Source organism: Cucumis sativus, chromosome 5, assembly GCF_000004075.3.
Source record: "Cucumis sativus cultivar 9930 chromosome 5, Cucumber_9930_V3, whole genome shotgun sequence".
NCBI lineage: Eukaryota > Viridiplantae > Streptophyta > Magnoliopsida > Cucurbitales > Cucurbitaceae > Cucumis > Cucumis sativus.
Window position 1 is genome coordinate 29,010,508 of NC_026659.2, and position 16,758 is coordinate 29,027,265.

Genomic DNA, 16,758 nt, shown 5'->3' on the forward strand with positions numbered 1-16,758 from the left:
TTGGGGGAAGGGTTATCATAACCCTTGTTTTAGGTTTATCATAACCCATATTTCCTTTCTCTTTTCATTCTCAATCCCTCTTCAACCCTCCGTAATCTTACTTTTTCAATTCCCTCTAATTTTATCATTTCATTTTTTTTAAATTACTCTTTTATTTATTAAATGCCATTTGTTTTTTAATTAATTTAATAATCTTAAAATAATTTTGTTTTTAATTTATTTTATTTACAAAATAAATTTTAAATAGATATTAATTGTGATTAGTTTATGCATTTAGTACTCGTTATTTTAATTATTTTAATTTTTTATATCTTTTATTTGTTTTTTACCTTTTCAAATATTTTATTTTAAAACTAATCTTTATGTATCTAAACTATTTCGGATAAATTTGAGTTAAATAAATTTCTAAAAAATGAATTTTATTAGACTTATAGAAAAATCAAAACAAAATCAAATAAGACGATTTAATATTAAATTAACTAACTTTATAATTCTTAAACAACGTACGAAATGTATAACAAATATTTTTTTTTGGAAGTATTTAAACTTTAAATGTATAAGAATTTTCTTTTTAAAAAAATTAATTTAATGGTGAGATTTATTTGAATTAAATTTTGAATTAAATTTTGAATTAAATTTTTTATCAAATTATGCTCTATTTTTCCAAAATGTAATTTTTTTTCTCTTTCTTCTTCCTTATTTTTATATCTTTCATTGATTTATTATAATTTTTTATCATTTTTTTTGCTCCTGGAATAACAATCCTTTAATTTAAAAATAGGAGAAAAAAAAACATAATATTGAGATAAGAAGAAAACTGAGAATGTTTTATCTTTAAAAGAAAAATAGTAATTTATTCAATCGAAACGGTTACTTAAAAAAAAGTTCATACTGTATTTAAATAAATTAAGGAAAATTGTGTTACGAAAACTAGAACGATTAGATAAATTAAATATACAGAATTTATGTATTGGAGTTAGAATATAAACTTTTTTAAAAAAATTAATAATTTATTTGCACGTGACGACAACGTAAAAAAGGTTAGAAATAGACGTCACATTTAAAGAAATTATTGAAATTTTTTTTACGAAAATAGAATAATTTAGTAAATTAAATATACAAAATTTTGGTTGGATTTAGAATATGAATTAAAAAAAAAATGTATAAAAAATAAATTTCATAACACTACATACATAACATTTCCTTCAAACACATCTTATCATAAAACTATCATAACACTAATCACATAACCCTTTTCCAAACACATCTTATCATAACACTACTCATATAACTCTTCCCCCAAACAACTTTTATCATAAAACTAGTTTTATCATAACACTAGTTTTATCATAACCCTAACCCTTCCATAACTCAACCCTTCCCCCAAACGGCCCCTTAACGTTGATAGACTCTTAGTGACATGTCAATATTTGGAATATGATCTATATCACTTTCACAAACTTGATTAAATTTTAAGTTTTTATTATTATTTTAATTTTAATTCAGTTTATTGGTTTCAAATGATTAAATTTTGTGTGTTAGGTTTAAGTTTGAAGATACACACTTTTAATATCTATTTATCACTAAAGACTTATTTTTTTATCGTCCACAGATACTATTGTCTACTGATTTCATCACTGTTATTATAAAAAGTGTTAGTTAATTTTATTTCAAGGATTCAATTAAGGGAGGGAAGAGCAAGAAAACAGAAAGTTTAAATCTTGATACTAATATTTTTTATACTAAAAAAAGGGATATAAACTGGCTAATCATTAGATTGGAACAAAAATAATTTCCTTTTGCGTTGCATTATGGTACAAACAGGCCAAAAGAAGAAGAAAATTTTGGGTGGTTCAAACTGAGTGAGCCAGAAGATTGGTCAAAGTGTAAAGCGAGCGGGCAATGGTGTGTCTGTGTTTTCAAATTCAGTCCCATGGCTAAAATTAGTAGATCACTGACATTGCTGCAACAGAAGCTAACGTAGAACAATACCCTCACCCCCCAAAAAAAATATGTTATAAAATGTCAAACCCACTGACCTTCATTAACACACACAGAATTAGAAAAAGGTGGAGAAGGTAATAATTGGCCATTGGAAAGTTGAAGATTTCCACGCAATAAAGTAAAGAAGGGGGTTTTTGAGATTGGGTTGTCAGTTGACACACAGCCGAACGAAACGTCCCTCTCTTTCCCTCCCCTTTCCCACACTTAAATCCGGTAATACACGAGCGCCACCTCAATTCCCCCACCATCTTCGTCATCCAAACTTCTTCTACTGCCTTTACTTTGCTTCACCTTCCACTTTAACACAGCCCTCATCTGTAAGCAAGCGCTTCCATGCTCATTATTTACTGCAACTGTTGTTGATTTCTCACCCAACTTCGTTATTTGGGAAGTGGGGGACTTCCAATTTTTCCAATTCACCTACTTTATCCAACTGGGTCTCGCTCGTTTGCGGTCAAATACGTGCTGCCAATTCCTGATATGCCATTTTGACTTGTTTTGGGCGAGTTTGACTCCTGGGATATTGTTAGTTTTTGCCGAGCTTTGTGTTTTCTTTGGTTGCTTACCGCTGTCTTGCTCTTAAGGGGTGGTGTAGTTACAAGGGGTAATCTGAATCATTTAGGTAATTTTAATTTAATGGCATTTCTGAGTTGATGGTAACCGAGGTATACTTTGCTTGTCAGTTCGATTGATTTCCAGTTGATTAGGATAATTATGTGAATTTGATCTCTTTGGTTGTCTGGGCTGGTGTTGAGTTCCATTACTCAGAAGATTGTAGATAACATCCTGATGATCCTGTAGCTTGGTAGTTTTTACAATTCAATTGCTGTTTCGTTGGCTTCCTTTTCATGGCTGATGCTGGGTATTTCCTCTCTTCGAGGTCTCTTCCTATTTTTTCCTGACATCATCGGTTGCAATGCATATATCTGAATCTCATGCGAGTATTTACTTATACTTGACTAGCTGAGCTTTTGGGGCTTTTGAATTTGATGTCTTAGACTGATCTTCATGATCATTCCAGGGCTAGTGTACCAGGCGAGTTGAGAAAGAAATGAGAAGAAAGTGGCAAGCGGGATGTCAGGTTCCGTTTCAGAGATATCCATTTGTAACCAACTGTAAGTTCCTTCCTTACGTTCGCTCATGGCTGCTCCGAGTTGTGATTTCAAAAGTTAGAATTTCATCTTTGTGGTTTGGTAAAACCTTATCATTAGTCCTTGTAATTATAAAATCCTCCTAAATAGACCGAAGAGTTTTATTAAATCCTAAAGATAGAATTCTGACTTTTAAACCATAGGGACGAACTTTGTAATTTAGCTTTCTTTTTTGCATCTCTTTGTATGGTTCTTCACCTTTCAAACGTTCTATTTTAATCTCCAGTTGTAAACAACAAGGTAACCACATTCTATATCCAGATTACCTTAATCCAACTTAGTGGATGTAAGTTCCTGCGGAGACCACAGTTTTCTATTCACATCATTAAAGAAAAAGGAATACTTGTTCACCTTTCCAACCCGCCTCTAACAAGAACTAATAATTACTACTGTTCTGGGTGGAAAATCTGCTAAGATAAAGACACAAACACAGACACTTACTTCGTATACATGCCCTCTTTTATTGGATAGTAATTTGTTGACCTCTTGATGCAGAAACTGTGCTTCAGAGTCCTATTAACAAGAGGCCAAACAGTTGCTTGTAACTTTCTATACTGGAACCTCTAGTAAGGTGAACTATATTTGATTTCTGGTTTTCTGTCTTCTCATAAGTTTCTTTACCTCTGTTTTCTTCCCCTGTAATGAGTGAACAAACCTTGTAAGTTCATTTGTTTGTAATCCAATTATCTTAGTCTCACACACACACTCAAGCATTCACACGACATTGGGGCGATTCAACTTGAAGTTCACTCATCATGGTTCTGTATAAACTCTCAGTGTTAGTACCATGTACCCATATTGTTTGTTTGAAATGATGACTTTGCAGTCATTACGTTAAAAGATCCATGGGAGATTTTAGAATATATGAACAGTGTTGTCCTTTTCAGTCATACTGCCACAGCACTTCCCATACAGTGATGCCTTTGGTTTCCTTATCTTGCAGTATTATAGAGAACCTCAAAGTATATGCCATGACCGATGTCAGTCCAAGGACTGATATCTCTACTGATGTCGACACTGATGACAAACACCAGAGGGTAATGTCTTTCATATTCGACTGATATGCTCTCTTGTACATCTCTTTTCATGTACATGATTCAGATTATTATGCTTTACGTAGGGAATAGGATTTTATTTACGTTGTAACAGTGCAGTTGTAACTGCTGGCACTGTTGATTTTTTCTCTAAACTGCGTAGTTTTGTTAATACTCTGACTCATCTTTAGTTCCTAAGAGAAGTGTTGATGATGTATTTCTACCCTTATGTATATATATTTCATCTCCCACATTTACAGCTCGATATGCTTCAACGGAATGCTGTGGCTTCTGATTCCAGTGATCGAACGAAAGATAAGTCTGATCAGAAGGTTGTACCCGTACATTAGTTATGTAATTGATATCCAAGATACATCTTCTTGGCTATGATGACCTTGTGTGACAAAAATGGATTATTATATTTTTCACTTTTCAGACTCTACGCAGGCTTGCACAGAATCGTGAAGCTGCCAGGAAAAGCCGACTGCGAAAAAAAGTATGGCTCTATATTTTGTTTCCTGCTTTTATTACAATTCTGACACGTATATTGTTTAGTTCAGAAAAAAATATTTTAATTAATAAAGTAGTAAAATTTAATGTATAAAGGCATCTCATTAAATTGGAGGACTACAATCTTCATCTGTTGTTAAAAAAAAAGAAAAAAAAAAGAGAAAAAAAAAGAGAAAAAAGGAGAACGAAAAGATGATAACCTTTACCTAAATAACTTCAATGACCTTCCTTGACCAAGATTTGTTCTATAGGTTGTATAACTGTGTCCTTTGAGTTCTAAGGATACAAGAACTAAAGTTTGGTGGATGAACCACTGCCTTGTGGCTAGAGCATGATTAATGGTTCAACGGACCCTAGGTCCAGTGGCTGTAGAGGATCATTCTTGGCAATTTTGTACTGTTGGGATGGTCACATGGCGGTCTGACAGACCTAAATAATTTCATAGATCCTAAATGTCATGTTAAAGCTGAAGCAAAATAATGTACTTGATCTTCATCTTATTTATCACTGTTGATGAAATTGATTTGGTTTAGAAGCTTTCAGTTTTAGTAGCACTACCATGTTGTCCTATATTCTCTATCAAATGATAACTTAAAGCATAGTCATTATGTTAAAATATCAAGTGAAAATTTAAGAGTTTTTGCACTGCTAGTCCCTTTCAGTCCATCTGTCACAGCACTTCCGATTAGTGAATTGTCAAACGGTCTCCCACCTTATCTAGAGTAGTTGGATCACCTACTTTGGCGGACCTCCTGTAAAATGATCTTAGTTTCTTGAAGTACTTGTGATTCCACATATCCTTACAAAGGGAAGGCAAAGGAGAATTGTTATTGATGTAAGAAGAATAGAGGTTAATTGGGTAATTAGTTAATATTCTAAATTTATTTCTTTTCTTTTTTAAAAAGTATATGAGTCTCACTATTATTAATATAAATAAAGAGACCAAGCTCAATGTATACGAGGGTTATACAAAGAGCAACATGGGGCTGAGAGGATCAACAAGCGCATCTGAGCATCTCAACTAGGTTGACACCCTCTTAGCGTCCTCATCACACCCAAAAAGCGACAATACAAGATCAAACAAAAAGCCACAAATACAAAGCCAAACAAAATGATAAAATAATCTATTCAAAGCAAAATCATAAATCATAGGCAGCAGGCCGAGAACAAAGAAGAATAAGCCTTGATTGATTGAGCAAAAAACTGTTTGAAGCAGAGGGCTGATCCGGAAGTCCTGATGATCAAAGACTTCAAGGTGGGGAGGCTGTAAAGGCTGGCCAATTTAACACAATATCCTGCGAATAGTAGTCCCGAAAATCTTTGGATAGAGAACACCATGAAGATGCATTCAAACGAGCAAATTCAAAACGTTTCATCCAAGTTGATAGTTTATCGTGGAAAACTTTTTGGTTTCTTTCTAACCATATTTCAACTAAGAGGGCTTTTAGTGTGTCTACCCACATTAAATCAGCTGTCTTCATCTTCAAGGCTGGACCGAGCCACACTGTTCTTAAAATCATGATCAAAAGCCCAACAAATATTGAATGCTTGGAGAAAACGGAACCAACATTTAGATGCAAAGACATAGTCAAATAAAAAGTGCTGAATATTTTCCATGTTACCAACACTAAGGGGGCAGGGATGAGGTGAGAGGACATGGGAGGGAAGCTTACTTTGAAGTACCGAAGCATAGTTTAATTTTCCAAACAGCATAATCCATATGGAGATATTTACCCTTTTTGGACTATTAGATTGCCAAAGCCTTTTGTACAAAGAACTTTCCAATGGAGAAGAAGTCGAGATATGCTTAACCAATAATTTTACCGAAAAGGAACTTGAGATTTCAAGGGACCAAAATCTTCTATCCGGAGAGGAAGCTGGCTGTGAGGATGAGATCTGAAATAATGACTGAAAGTCTATTATTTCCTCAACGTTAAGCAATCTTCTGAAATAAAAGGACCGAGAGTTAATTTCCTTTTTAACCCACTAGTAATAAAACTATATAAACAGGAGTATTCTCCTCTTGAATGAAGTACATTATTTGTTCTAATACAAGATTCACAATCTTGGAGGATTTCTCCTAGAGACTACATATGCTATGTCAATTTGGTATGAGAACCACCGCCTGAGCCAACATTAGCTACCGCTGGTGGAAGTTTGGAAAACTCTTGCTAATGTCAATCACGAGAGAGAGCTTTTTGTCTTGTGGTTGTTGCCAAACAACTCACATCTATTTAGGGGGAACCCTTAAAATTCCAATAAAGAAAGAAGCAACCAAAGATTTTTCAAGATTTTGCAAGAACGAACTATTATGATTACGATCAAAGAAAATGTCTAAGAAAAAATACAGCAGTTTGTATAGACAAGAAAATCAACAAAAACAGTGCTGGAGTTCTGACTCAAATGATTCCAAAGAAGAATTTCAACATGCTAATTTTGTCCATGTTCGATTTTCTCAAAGAACCTATCATTGTCTACATTGGAAATTTGATTCTAGTGGCTCTGACGATGTTTCTAAGGCAGTTTGGGACAGAGAAAGAACAATAATATTGAAAAAGGGCCAAATGATGCAATAAAACCCATTTTTCAAGAAATCTACACAAAGATTGGGAGTTAGATGAATTAGAGAATGATAAAAAATCATCAAGAATGGATTTTTACTACCCAAGAAGAATATTTGGGACTCAAAATTACTCTTTTGGTTATCAAACATAACCACGAAAGGTTGATTTAAGAAAATCAATGGATAAGTCCTATTCATATTGAAACATATTCAAGAATCCAACAAAATGACTACTTTGATCCTATAGCATTGAAGGAAATAAAGAAAACAACAAAAGAAATCCAATGTTCATCGGAGAAAATGACTCCACATTGAAGAAGAGTCCAAGCAAGAATTGACTTTGTATACTAAAGAAGAAACGAAGGAACCTTAGTTAGAAACTTCTCAAATAGAAACTTGAAGATAAATTTGGAGAAAATCTTGTTGAGACTCATGTAGTTGACAAAGGTGATTGGAGAGAAATTCACTCGAATGAAGTAGAAGATTAAAAAAGAAGAAATTGAAAATGTTAATTTGGAAGTAGTTTTAAGTGAAAAAGAAAAATCCAACGAAGAAAATGGAAAAGTGGTATTGAACATCAATACTCTAAATGTCGAGGCAGAAATCAAAGAATCGACCAAGAACGACATACCAATTGCATTGGAAATTGATTACCACAATGTGACAAAGCTTGAAGCAAAGGATGAAGAAAATGCGATTCTTGAAGGGTTCTCTTTGGAAGCTAATTCTTTTATGATTATCCTTTGAATACGGTTTTGAATGAGCATGAAGGAAACATCTTTTTCAGGTTCACTTTTGGTGGCAATATTGGATTTTTTATCTCGAATTTATTACTTTGATCATAATATTTTTGTTCAAAACATAGGAGATTGGTTTGGTCATACTCCGTTGAACAAGTTTATTTCATTCATTGTTTGCTTCATAAATTTTTTCTTTATAAAACTCGTGGATGAGTTTTCTTTTTGGAGGGATAGAATGGTGTAAGATGAATAGGGGTTAATTGGGTAATTAATTAATATTCTAAGTTAATTTTCTTTACCCCACTTGTAACAAAACTCTATAAATAGAGTATTTCCCTCTTGTATGAAACATATAATTTTTTTTATTATATAATTATATTCACAATCTTGGTTCCGGAAGGATTTCTACTAGAGACTACTTAGGCTACATCAGTTACATTACTGACATTCTGAACTCTGGCATGTCCATCATAAAATTCATCCTCTTGATACTGTGTAAGATGAATGCCTCTTTCTTTATCCCTTCCTCAGTACACAGCTCCCTCTTCCTCATCGTTAATTTTAAGACTTCATTCCTGCCATGATTCTTGTCTTGTTTTTTTGGCTAGCTTTGATGCCTTTGAGGATATTTATTTGGTCGAACGCCCTGATCACATGAGCAACAGCTTAATATTAGCATATTAGGGCATCTGATGAGAGCTATTTTCTACTACTTTGGTTCCCTTATATAATGGCTTTCGTACCTCTGGGTTCTTCTTCTTCTTCTTTTTTTTTCTTCAGAAAATTATATATAATGAAAGCTGGTCTATAACCTTATCAAATAATCTCAGTAATTAAGAAAACTTGATTAGTTCAAATTTACAATAACGAGTCTCACTGAATCCAACTTGTTCCCTGATCTTATCTCTATGCAGGCATATGTCCAACAGCTGGAGAGTAGTCGTTTAAAGTTGACCCAACTAGAGCAGGAGCTTCAGCGGGCACGGCAGCAGGTTGCCTGCATTTCCTTTTCATGACTGTTACTTACCTATATATTGTGAGTCTCGTTAAATTTCTATAAACTGTGTTCCTCTGTTTAGGGAATCTTCATATCAAGCTCAGGAGATCAGGCCCATTCAATGGCTGGAAATGGTATTTGAACTATCTTGAATCATGATATTTACTTTCAAAAGACAACCTGAAATTTGAGATATGACAATGTTAGTCTGTGAGAGACATTGTAATCTGACATTATTATTAGCCTAACTCAGTTTCATTTATCTCCTGCATCATAATTAATGTTTGCAAAGAATCTAGATTATCTACCTGAACAATTTTTTGGCAGTAAGTGTGTTTTCTTTTAGCTATCTTTTCAGTTTGAAGTTGCATAGCATCAGCTACTTCACATTTGCAGGGGCCATGGCATTTGATGTGGAATATGCCCGTTGGTTGGAAGAACAAAACAAGCAAATCAATGAACTGAGAGCAGCTGTTAATTCTCATGCCAGTGATACTGAACTTCGAATGATTGTGGATGGCATCTTGGCTCATTATGATGAAGTTTTTCGGCTAAAGGGTGTCGCTGCAAAGGCTGATGTTTTTCATTTACTGTCTGGCATGTGGAAAACTCCTGCTGAAAGATGTTTTTTGTGGCTTGGTGGTTTCCGTTCGTCAGAGCTTCTAAAGGTGTGCTCATTTTGTTGCGTCATAGTGTTCATACTTCCAATGGTGTAGGACAACTCTGAAAAATCTCTATATTTGGGAACCACACAAAGGAGGGAAAGTACTCTAAAATACTTAACAAAGAACGAGGGGAACTGCATAGAACAACAAATAAGTAGATGAAGAGGATATGATGTGAACTTTTGCTAGTAATATTTTTCATCGATCAGCTTTTGCTTCTTAAGTTCATTTTCATGCTGGCGATAGGAATATAGAATATGCTATGTCTAACACAAAATGTTGAACTGCTTTAACTGATGTTTTGATGTTGCTACCAGTATGAATTAGAGCTCTGAGTTTTAAGCATTACTAAAACTGCCGTTGTGTTGCAGCTTCTTGTCAATCAATTGGAGCCCCTCACAGAACAGCAGTTGATGGGCATATCCAACTTGCAGCAGTCCTCACAACAGACCGAAGATGCATTGTCACAAGGCATGGAAGCATTGCAACAATCGTTGGCTGAGACGTTATCCAGTGGATCTCTTGGCTCCTCGAATACATCTGGCAATGTGGCAAACTATATGGGTCAAATGGCCACGGCCATGGGTAAACTTGGGACCCTTGAGGGTTTTATTCGCCAGGTATGCCTAGCAGATTTTCTTAAACTTATTCCCCAGCACCTGTAAAGAGAAGAAAATGCATTTTGCCATTTATCTTTCCATGGAGTTCTCGGTTGGGAACCCATCTTTTCTTGCATATGCTGTTCAAATCTACATTTAGATCTCACATTCAGGTGCTTACTCATATGTTCTGTAAGAAATTTGAGTCCGAGCTTTAGACAATGTGTATATTTCCATTCTGCTTCACATTCACTTATGAGCCAAAAACTCTTTCCATTCTAGTGCTTTCTAAAGATTTTTTCTCCCTTTCCTTGTTTGGGATTTTGGGGCTAAAAAAATTAACAGGCTGACAATCTACGACAACAAACACTACAACAAATGCATCGGATTTTGACAATTCGTCAGTCGGCTCGTGCACTTCTTGCAATTCATGATTACTTCTCCAGACTGCGAGCCCTTAGCTCCCTCTGGCTTGCTCGCCCAAAAGAGTGAATAGCTTTTTGATTTTTCCTTGAGTATATTGACAAAAGCACTAGATTAACAATTTAACAATTGCTTGAGTTCTCAATTTTCATTGGTGTGCATGATTATATGTTATCAATCTTGTGATGTTCTAGAGATGCTACTTGTAATAAGCTGTATGTATGTACCTGTATTTTATTTAAAGGAAGTTCCCCACCCTTCTTTTTAATTTTTCTTTTATAGAAAACAATATTATCCTCGAGGAATCTATAGATGATAGAATGCCCAGAGGAAAATGGTTAAAGAAATGACTAGAGAAACATCAGGAGAGATTACTGCACACTTTTTTGCCTTATATTTCCCCATATTATTAAAAACTAAGGTATATATAACATACAGTTTCTTTTCTTGTCTCCATTAATTATAACCATAAGAGTCAAACACACATAGGGGAAAGGGTGAGGGGGGAGTGAGTCACTAGATTGCGAACTTTAGGGGTGAGGGGAGAATGGTGCATCATCCAAATCTTGTTGACTGTAGAGTAGTTTTGAAATTATTAAAATTACTTTTATCATGTTTAGATTCAAGGCTATTTTTATGACTTAAAATTAATTTAATATTTAACCTTAAAATTAATTTAAACTTACAAATAAAATTTTCCTAAAATCAAAATTTATTTTGAATTAACAGTAATATGTGATTTCGAAAATGAAATCAAAATCACTGCAAAAAGTGCCTTTAAATTAGACACCCCAAACGTTACAATGAAGTTAGAGCTGTTCTCGAAAACTCAAAATTAACTTAATCCAATCAAATAAATGGTTTTTGTGCATTCTTCACACACCACAATCAAGACAATAGTTTTCGTTTTACATTTCTCTCTCTCTATATAAACCAATAGAGACCACACTGTCCCTTTCCAAGTTTGATACTGTATTGAACTTATAAACATGGCAGTCATGAATGAAAACAATCGAAACCAAGGGAAGCACCATCTCGAACCAAAGCATAGGGTAGACAACCACATTTAGGCTTAATGGTTAAGAGTAAATCGAACCAAAGATCTTGGATTGCTTTGGCTATAATATACCGACAATTCAATCCCACAAAACGATCAAATGATGTCATGGTCTAGAGGACAGATATAGTTCCTTTATTATTTATCAAGATCACAAATTAAAACTATGGATATCTCATATTCCACTGGAATAATTCCAGGAAAGATGAAGTTCAGAAGTAGTTACTCTTGTAGAAGTTCTTGAGAAAATTGGACCTGCCTTGATCCTTGGCACCAAAATCTTGCACAAGTCCTTCGCGACCAAGCACATACTGACCAATGATGTGATGTCGTTGCTTCGCATGCTCAGTAATGTTACCAAGCTCTTCCATTCCCTTGAAAAGAAGCATATCAATCACCTGTAAAAAAAAAGAGATGGAAACTAATAAAAATAATCTTAACGTTCGCAGTCCAACACCAATACAGTGAGAAGAGCAGCATCTTAGGAAATTAAAATAATCAAGCAAAAATAATGGCCTACCACAAGCTACCATCCATCTCATTTTTTGGAAAGAGAAACAATTGTATTAAAAAAGGAAAATTAGGAGAAAACTCTGAACATAGCCTCCACCTGGAGATTAAGTAAGAACTAAAAAAAAGTTATCAAATTCCTCATGTTTGGGTCACACAGTATCCCACACGTACATCCACCTTGACCATTCTAACACAACACCATTAGAAAGTTCGGATAGGGAGCACCCTAGATAGAATTTGAACCAAAACAAACAAACCAAGAAAGAGAAAAAACAAGACAAATGACGAACAAGAATGCTCTACAGGCTAGAAAGCAAGGAATGGAAGTAAGAAAGCTGCAGGGTTTTTGGCTCTCCCTACTGCATATGGCACGAGCATGATTTATTCCAACTTGAAGATATGGAGGCAAATAAAATCCTGTCACTATCAAGGTCTCACCTCTGCTGGAAGGAAGAATGGACAGTGGCATAACAGAAGTCTTAAGCTTCAGATTAGAGAAAGGTTGGGTGTTAAGATGCAATTTTTGGCCCCAAACAGAAGGAATATCATTCTTACATATTCTATTGGGTGAGGAAAAAGAGGGATGGAAAATGTTTCTCAATATGTTGAAGAGCTTCAAATCAAAGCATGATTACATAAAGTGGTATTCAGAACAGAGCAAGCTGAAAATGAGTCTATCTGAAGATGCAAACAGACTACAAGAAGAGAAGATTGATAAGCACAAGGTCAAGCCGAAAAAGGAATCCTCTGTTTTAGACTCGAAAAAACAGAGCACTCAGCATCAGTGGATTATCTTTTTTTTGATAAGAAGCATCAGTGGATTATCAAGCATCCAAAGGTCGTCAGAACAGAATTAGGAGTACATTCAATGATCTTAAGACAAGAGAATTGAGTAGGTTGGTGGATCAGCAACAGGTAAAATAACTGGATTAGGTAAAGTGGACAGAGGGCATGACCGCATGAAGGATCAGGTAACTATGGGTTTAGTGTTTTGGTATTTGTGGGTAGAGATTGTGCAGAGACTAGTGGGGCTACGCCAATTGGAATTGGTGATTCCGAGTTGGACTCCAGTAGCTGTTGAACACTAGGCAAAGTGGGTGCACAACAGATTCCGGCAGAGGTAGTTTTCCTAATTAAAAAGGAGGTCAATATGTACTTTGATCGGTGATGTGAAGAAGAAGGAATATGGTTATAGGTGGAATGAAACCTTTATTATTTCTGTTGACCTTCTTGAAGCTTCAAAGAGATCTAGTCGTCTCAATGGCTTTTCGGAAATTTCAAGGAAGCCACCACAAGATTCTCCAATGAACATAAGCATGTCATTATCCCATCGATCAAGTGGGAGGTTCCTAATTTTCATCCAACCTCCATAGCTAAGGACAACTTGATCTTTCGTTGCATTTTCAGCACTCCAAGTCCATGGGGAGAATTTTACCAAATATCTTCCTACCTTATACCAAACCTTTACTGTACTAAGGGTTTTGGTTTGATCAATATCCTCAGAGATAAGCAACCCTGTCAGTGTTGAAAGGATTGCTGATACAGGCACTCTCATGAATGTTGAAAGCTCTTATAATGTTGTACCAATTGTCGTTGAAGCAGTATCTCCTAATGACAACCAAACTATTAAAGTGGATGGAGGAATGTGGATATGCATGGGCTGATTTGTTGATGGATGTGGGAGATGGAGCCTTTGATGTGGTTGATGAATTCGCTAGTTCAGTAGAGGGTGGAAAGATATGGAAATTTTCCTTCTTAAGAGCAGCAATGTATGATGTACGTGGATGGCTTTTTGTCTTGGCCCTCTTGGGGGTTCTCTTTCCTCTCGTTCTGGACCTGGCTTTCATGAAGTGAAGACAAAAGAGAAAGATATGCTTTCCAACCTCTTCTATCTTCACCAATCGTAACAAGGATTCTATTTAATCCATTATTTACTTTTTGCAATGTGATTTCCATCAGCGTTCCTTTTCTCTTTGGAAGTCCCTCTTCCCTTGCCTAACCTCACCATCCAGTAATAAATAAAGGGGGGTCATAACCTAAGTAGCTTCCCTATTGGACAAAGGATGATGGAAATCAAATGAGAATGAGAATGAGCTCCCAAGCAACAAACATCAACAACAAAACAATTTCTTAGTCGAATGATGATAAAGATGAAGAAGTTTGGTGCAAGCAAGCCTAAACATGTTTCAATGAAGACAAAAAAAACCAGGATTTTGTATTTTTGCCTTTGACCACATTCTCTGATTCCATTAAGAATTGAATAGAATAAATTAAATTATTTGCAAGATAAGTAGCCTTCTAATATAGGAGAGTCAATACATAAAAGGAAACAATAAAAAAGAGAATAAAATAAAATCATTGATGATTTTTACAGCTAATTATCTTATTTACTACCAAGATCCCCTTGCTCTTAGGCCGTTAACAATATTTTTTTTAGGGACAGTACACATCGACAAATTCATCAAATACCCTCACATACCAGGCCCATAACAAATTAAGATTATGGTAGTCTCGTGAAACGTTCAAATTATTAATACACTATTGAATTTGACAGGAAACCAAGTGCATCTATAAATGAAATATACAGAAGAAAAAACTTTCAAGGAGTTTGAAAAAAGGCACCTCAATTGGAGTAAACTGACCCAAAATAACGATTTTACACTCTGGTTTCTTTCTAACTGAAGACCTCGAAAACAAGAAATTTTCTAGGAGAAAAATAGAACTTTTTGTAAAATTGCAGTAGCAAAAGAAGTAAATAAATGAGTTCTAAGCCTAGGTTCTTTCAAACTTGTTCTTGCACGCCTATCTTCAAGAAACTCCATTGAAATAAATCTCCCAAAAAGTCAGCAATTGATGGGTTGTCCGAAGAATCATACCATCAAATTCACCATAGCACTGAAAGAACTAATACCCAACTCCCATAATTAGAAGGACGAGTCCAAGAAAAACAAAACATATAGAATAGATTGTCCACGAAAAAGTTGAGACGAAAGAACACAAGTCATCAACTTTATCCACCCTATCTAATATGCCCACTATTAAGGAGGGAGAAATCATCCAAGTTCAAAAAGTCGCCCCGCTGCGTTGCAATGGCAAAACCCCTAGGGCACCAAAGCCCTCTAAAACTCTTTTCTTTGTTTTATATTTCTATAAAGCTTCGTTTCAAATGAACGGCAAGAAAGCTTCAAAATTCCTTACGTCTCTAATCGACACAGAGGGAAAATCTCATAAACCCATTAAGGAGAATCGAAAATCATATAGAAACAAGAAGCAAATAGAGTAAATTGAAGGAACGAGAAGACCTTAGGGTCGGTGACGTGAGAATTCTTGCGGATCTCAGAGGCGATGGCAGAACGGAGTTGAGAGACAGTAGCGACATCATCCAAGTTGTAAATGTCCATGATTGCTGGCAATGATCTACATGCTGATCTGAAGAAATCGAAGACCCGACTCCGGGCTTCTTCAAGACTCGCGGAGTTGGGCGGAACCTTCAAACCTCGAACTGTGAACGCCATTTTTCAGAGTGTAACTTCGCTCTGCCTTCGCCAACTCCACTCGGCTATCGCTGCGCTACCTCTTGCAATCTTCAAATCCCTACTTTTCTTCTCCCAGTTCTATTTCTTATGAGAGTAAAAGATATGTCTACAACTAAAACAAATTAATTAAAATTTTCTTAAAAGAATAGTCCAACCATTAATACGGGGGATGCTATCAATTTATTTATGTTTATTTTTCTTTAACAATTTCTCTATCTGTGAGGGTTGGGATCTTTGGTTCAAATTTCGATTTTTAATTCAAGTTATATAAATATCATTTTATTCTTAGAGTTGCTCTTGTATTGCTTTCAATTTTTCACATTCTTAGCCAACTAAAATTCCAGGAAATACCAAAATAAAAAATCTCCTTTTAAAACATACCAAAAAGGATTTAGTGCTTTATTTACTATTTTTCTACTTATTAAAGTTAATATACCGTAATTGAGGGAGAGAAAGATGGAAAACAGAGAACTAAACGATAGTTCAAGTGTAATTTGAAACAGTTTCCATCAATTGACATTTTTGACACAAAATGTAAAAATCAAAGGACATTTGTGTGTATATAATTTTAAATTTTCTTTTATAAAAAAGTTAATTTATTTATAAAATAGCTAAATTATGAATCTAGAAAATTTTTAATTTATTATAATTTACAATTTTTTGTCAACAAAGTACTTATTCATCTATTCACGATGAAGATTTTTATTTAAGAGCATTTTTGAATCATTTGAAAATTGAAGAAACTTTAACAATTTGCATATAAAACAATTATCAAGAGTATTTTCTTTTGTCCATTTTGAATGTTTAAAGGTAATTTTGGAACTATTGAAAGTATAAGGGTAACTTTATTACAAAATGTATAGTTCAAGAGCATTATTATAATTTAGCCAATAAAAACAACAAAAGTCAATCTAACTCACTTAAGATTTAATATTTATTAGCAATCAAGACATACTTGGTTCAAAT

The 16,758-nt window shown here is 34.7% G+C and overlaps 2 protein-coding genes, 1 long non-coding RNA gene and 1 other non-coding gene across 10 annotated transcripts; 2 read left to right on the forward strand and 2 right to left on the reverse strand.

The window, feature by feature from the left end:
- Positions 1–1,990: 1,990 nt before the first annotated feature.
- Positions 1,991–10,954, forward strand: LOC101216885 (transcription factor TGA2.2). Of its 7 annotated transcripts, none has more exons than XM_031885928.1 (12): positions 1,991–2,626; positions 2,760–2,884; positions 3,026–3,119; positions 3,651–3,726; positions 4,099–4,192; positions 4,450–4,521; positions 4,626–4,685; positions 8,917–8,994; positions 9,082–9,133; positions 9,396–9,667; positions 10,036–10,284; positions 10,609–10,954. In XM_031885928.1, exons 5-12 carry the CDS (start codon positions 4,127–4,129, stop codon positions 10,753–10,755), a joined length of 996 nt encoding a protein of 331 aa, XP_031741788.1. In that variant the 5' UTR covers positions 1,991–2,626; positions 2,760–2,884; positions 3,026–3,119; positions 3,651–3,726; positions 4,099–4,126; the 3' UTR covers positions 10,756–10,954. The 7 variants fall into 7 exon arrangements, with proteins under 7 accessions (XP_031741788.1, XP_031741789.1, XP_011655927.1 ...); XM_031885929.1 differs by having other exon boundaries at positions 2,760–2,866; XM_011657625.2 differs by having other exon boundaries at positions 1,991–2,608; positions 2,688–2,884.
- LOC116404170 lies at positions 4,919–5,129 on the forward strand. The gene has a single exon (XR_004217111.1). It is a non-coding gene; the product is annotated as a small nucleolar RNA U3 (small nucleolar RNA).
- Positions 8,340–9,448, reverse strand: LOC116403962. Its single transcript, XR_004216834.1, has 2 exons — positions 9,308–9,448; positions 8,340–9,179 (listed from the first exon to the last, which is right to left on the reverse strand). It is a non-coding gene; the product is annotated as an uncharacterized LOC116403962 (long non-coding RNA).
- A 550-nt stretch (positions 10,955–11,504) lies between the features above and the next one.
- LOC101216485 (NADH dehydrogenase [ubiquinone] 1 alpha subcomplex subunit 6) lies at positions 11,505–15,963 on the reverse strand. The gene is made up of 2 exons (XM_004142334.3): positions 15,559–15,963; positions 11,505–12,141 (listed from the first exon to the last, which is right to left on the reverse strand). Exons 1-2 carry the CDS (start codon positions 15,769–15,771, stop codon positions 11,956–11,958), a joined length of 399 nt encoding a protein of 132 aa, XP_004142382.1. The 5' UTR covers positions 15,772–15,963; the 3' UTR covers positions 11,505–11,955.
- Between the last annotated feature and the right edge of the window lie 795 nt (positions 15,964–16,758).

What these genes read in the sequence shown, in the direction of transcription:
- LOC101216885 (XM_031885926.1), top strand. Translation starts at nt 4,127, where the DNA reads ATGACCGATGTCAGTCCAAGGACTGATATCTCTACTGATGTCGACACT. An exon ending in CTGATGACAAACACCAGAGG is followed by an intron (nt 4,193 to 4,449) that starts GTAATGTCTTTC and finishes CCACATTTACAG; the next exon opens with CTCGATATGCTTCAACGGAA. An exon ending in AAGATAAGTCTGATCAGAAG is followed by an intron (nt 4,522 to 4,625) that starts GTTGTACCCGTA and finishes TTCACTTTTCAG; the next exon opens with ACTCTACGCAGGCTTGCACA.
- LOC101216485 (XM_004142334.3), bottom strand. Translation starts at nt 15,771, where the DNA reads ATGGCGTTCACAGTTCGAGGTTTGAAGGTTCCGCCCAACTCCGCGAGT. An exon ending in CTCACGTCACCGACCCTAAG is followed by an intron (nt 12,142 to 15,558) that starts GTCTTCTCGTTC and finishes TTTTTTTTACAG; the next exon opens with GTGATTGATATGCTTCTTTT.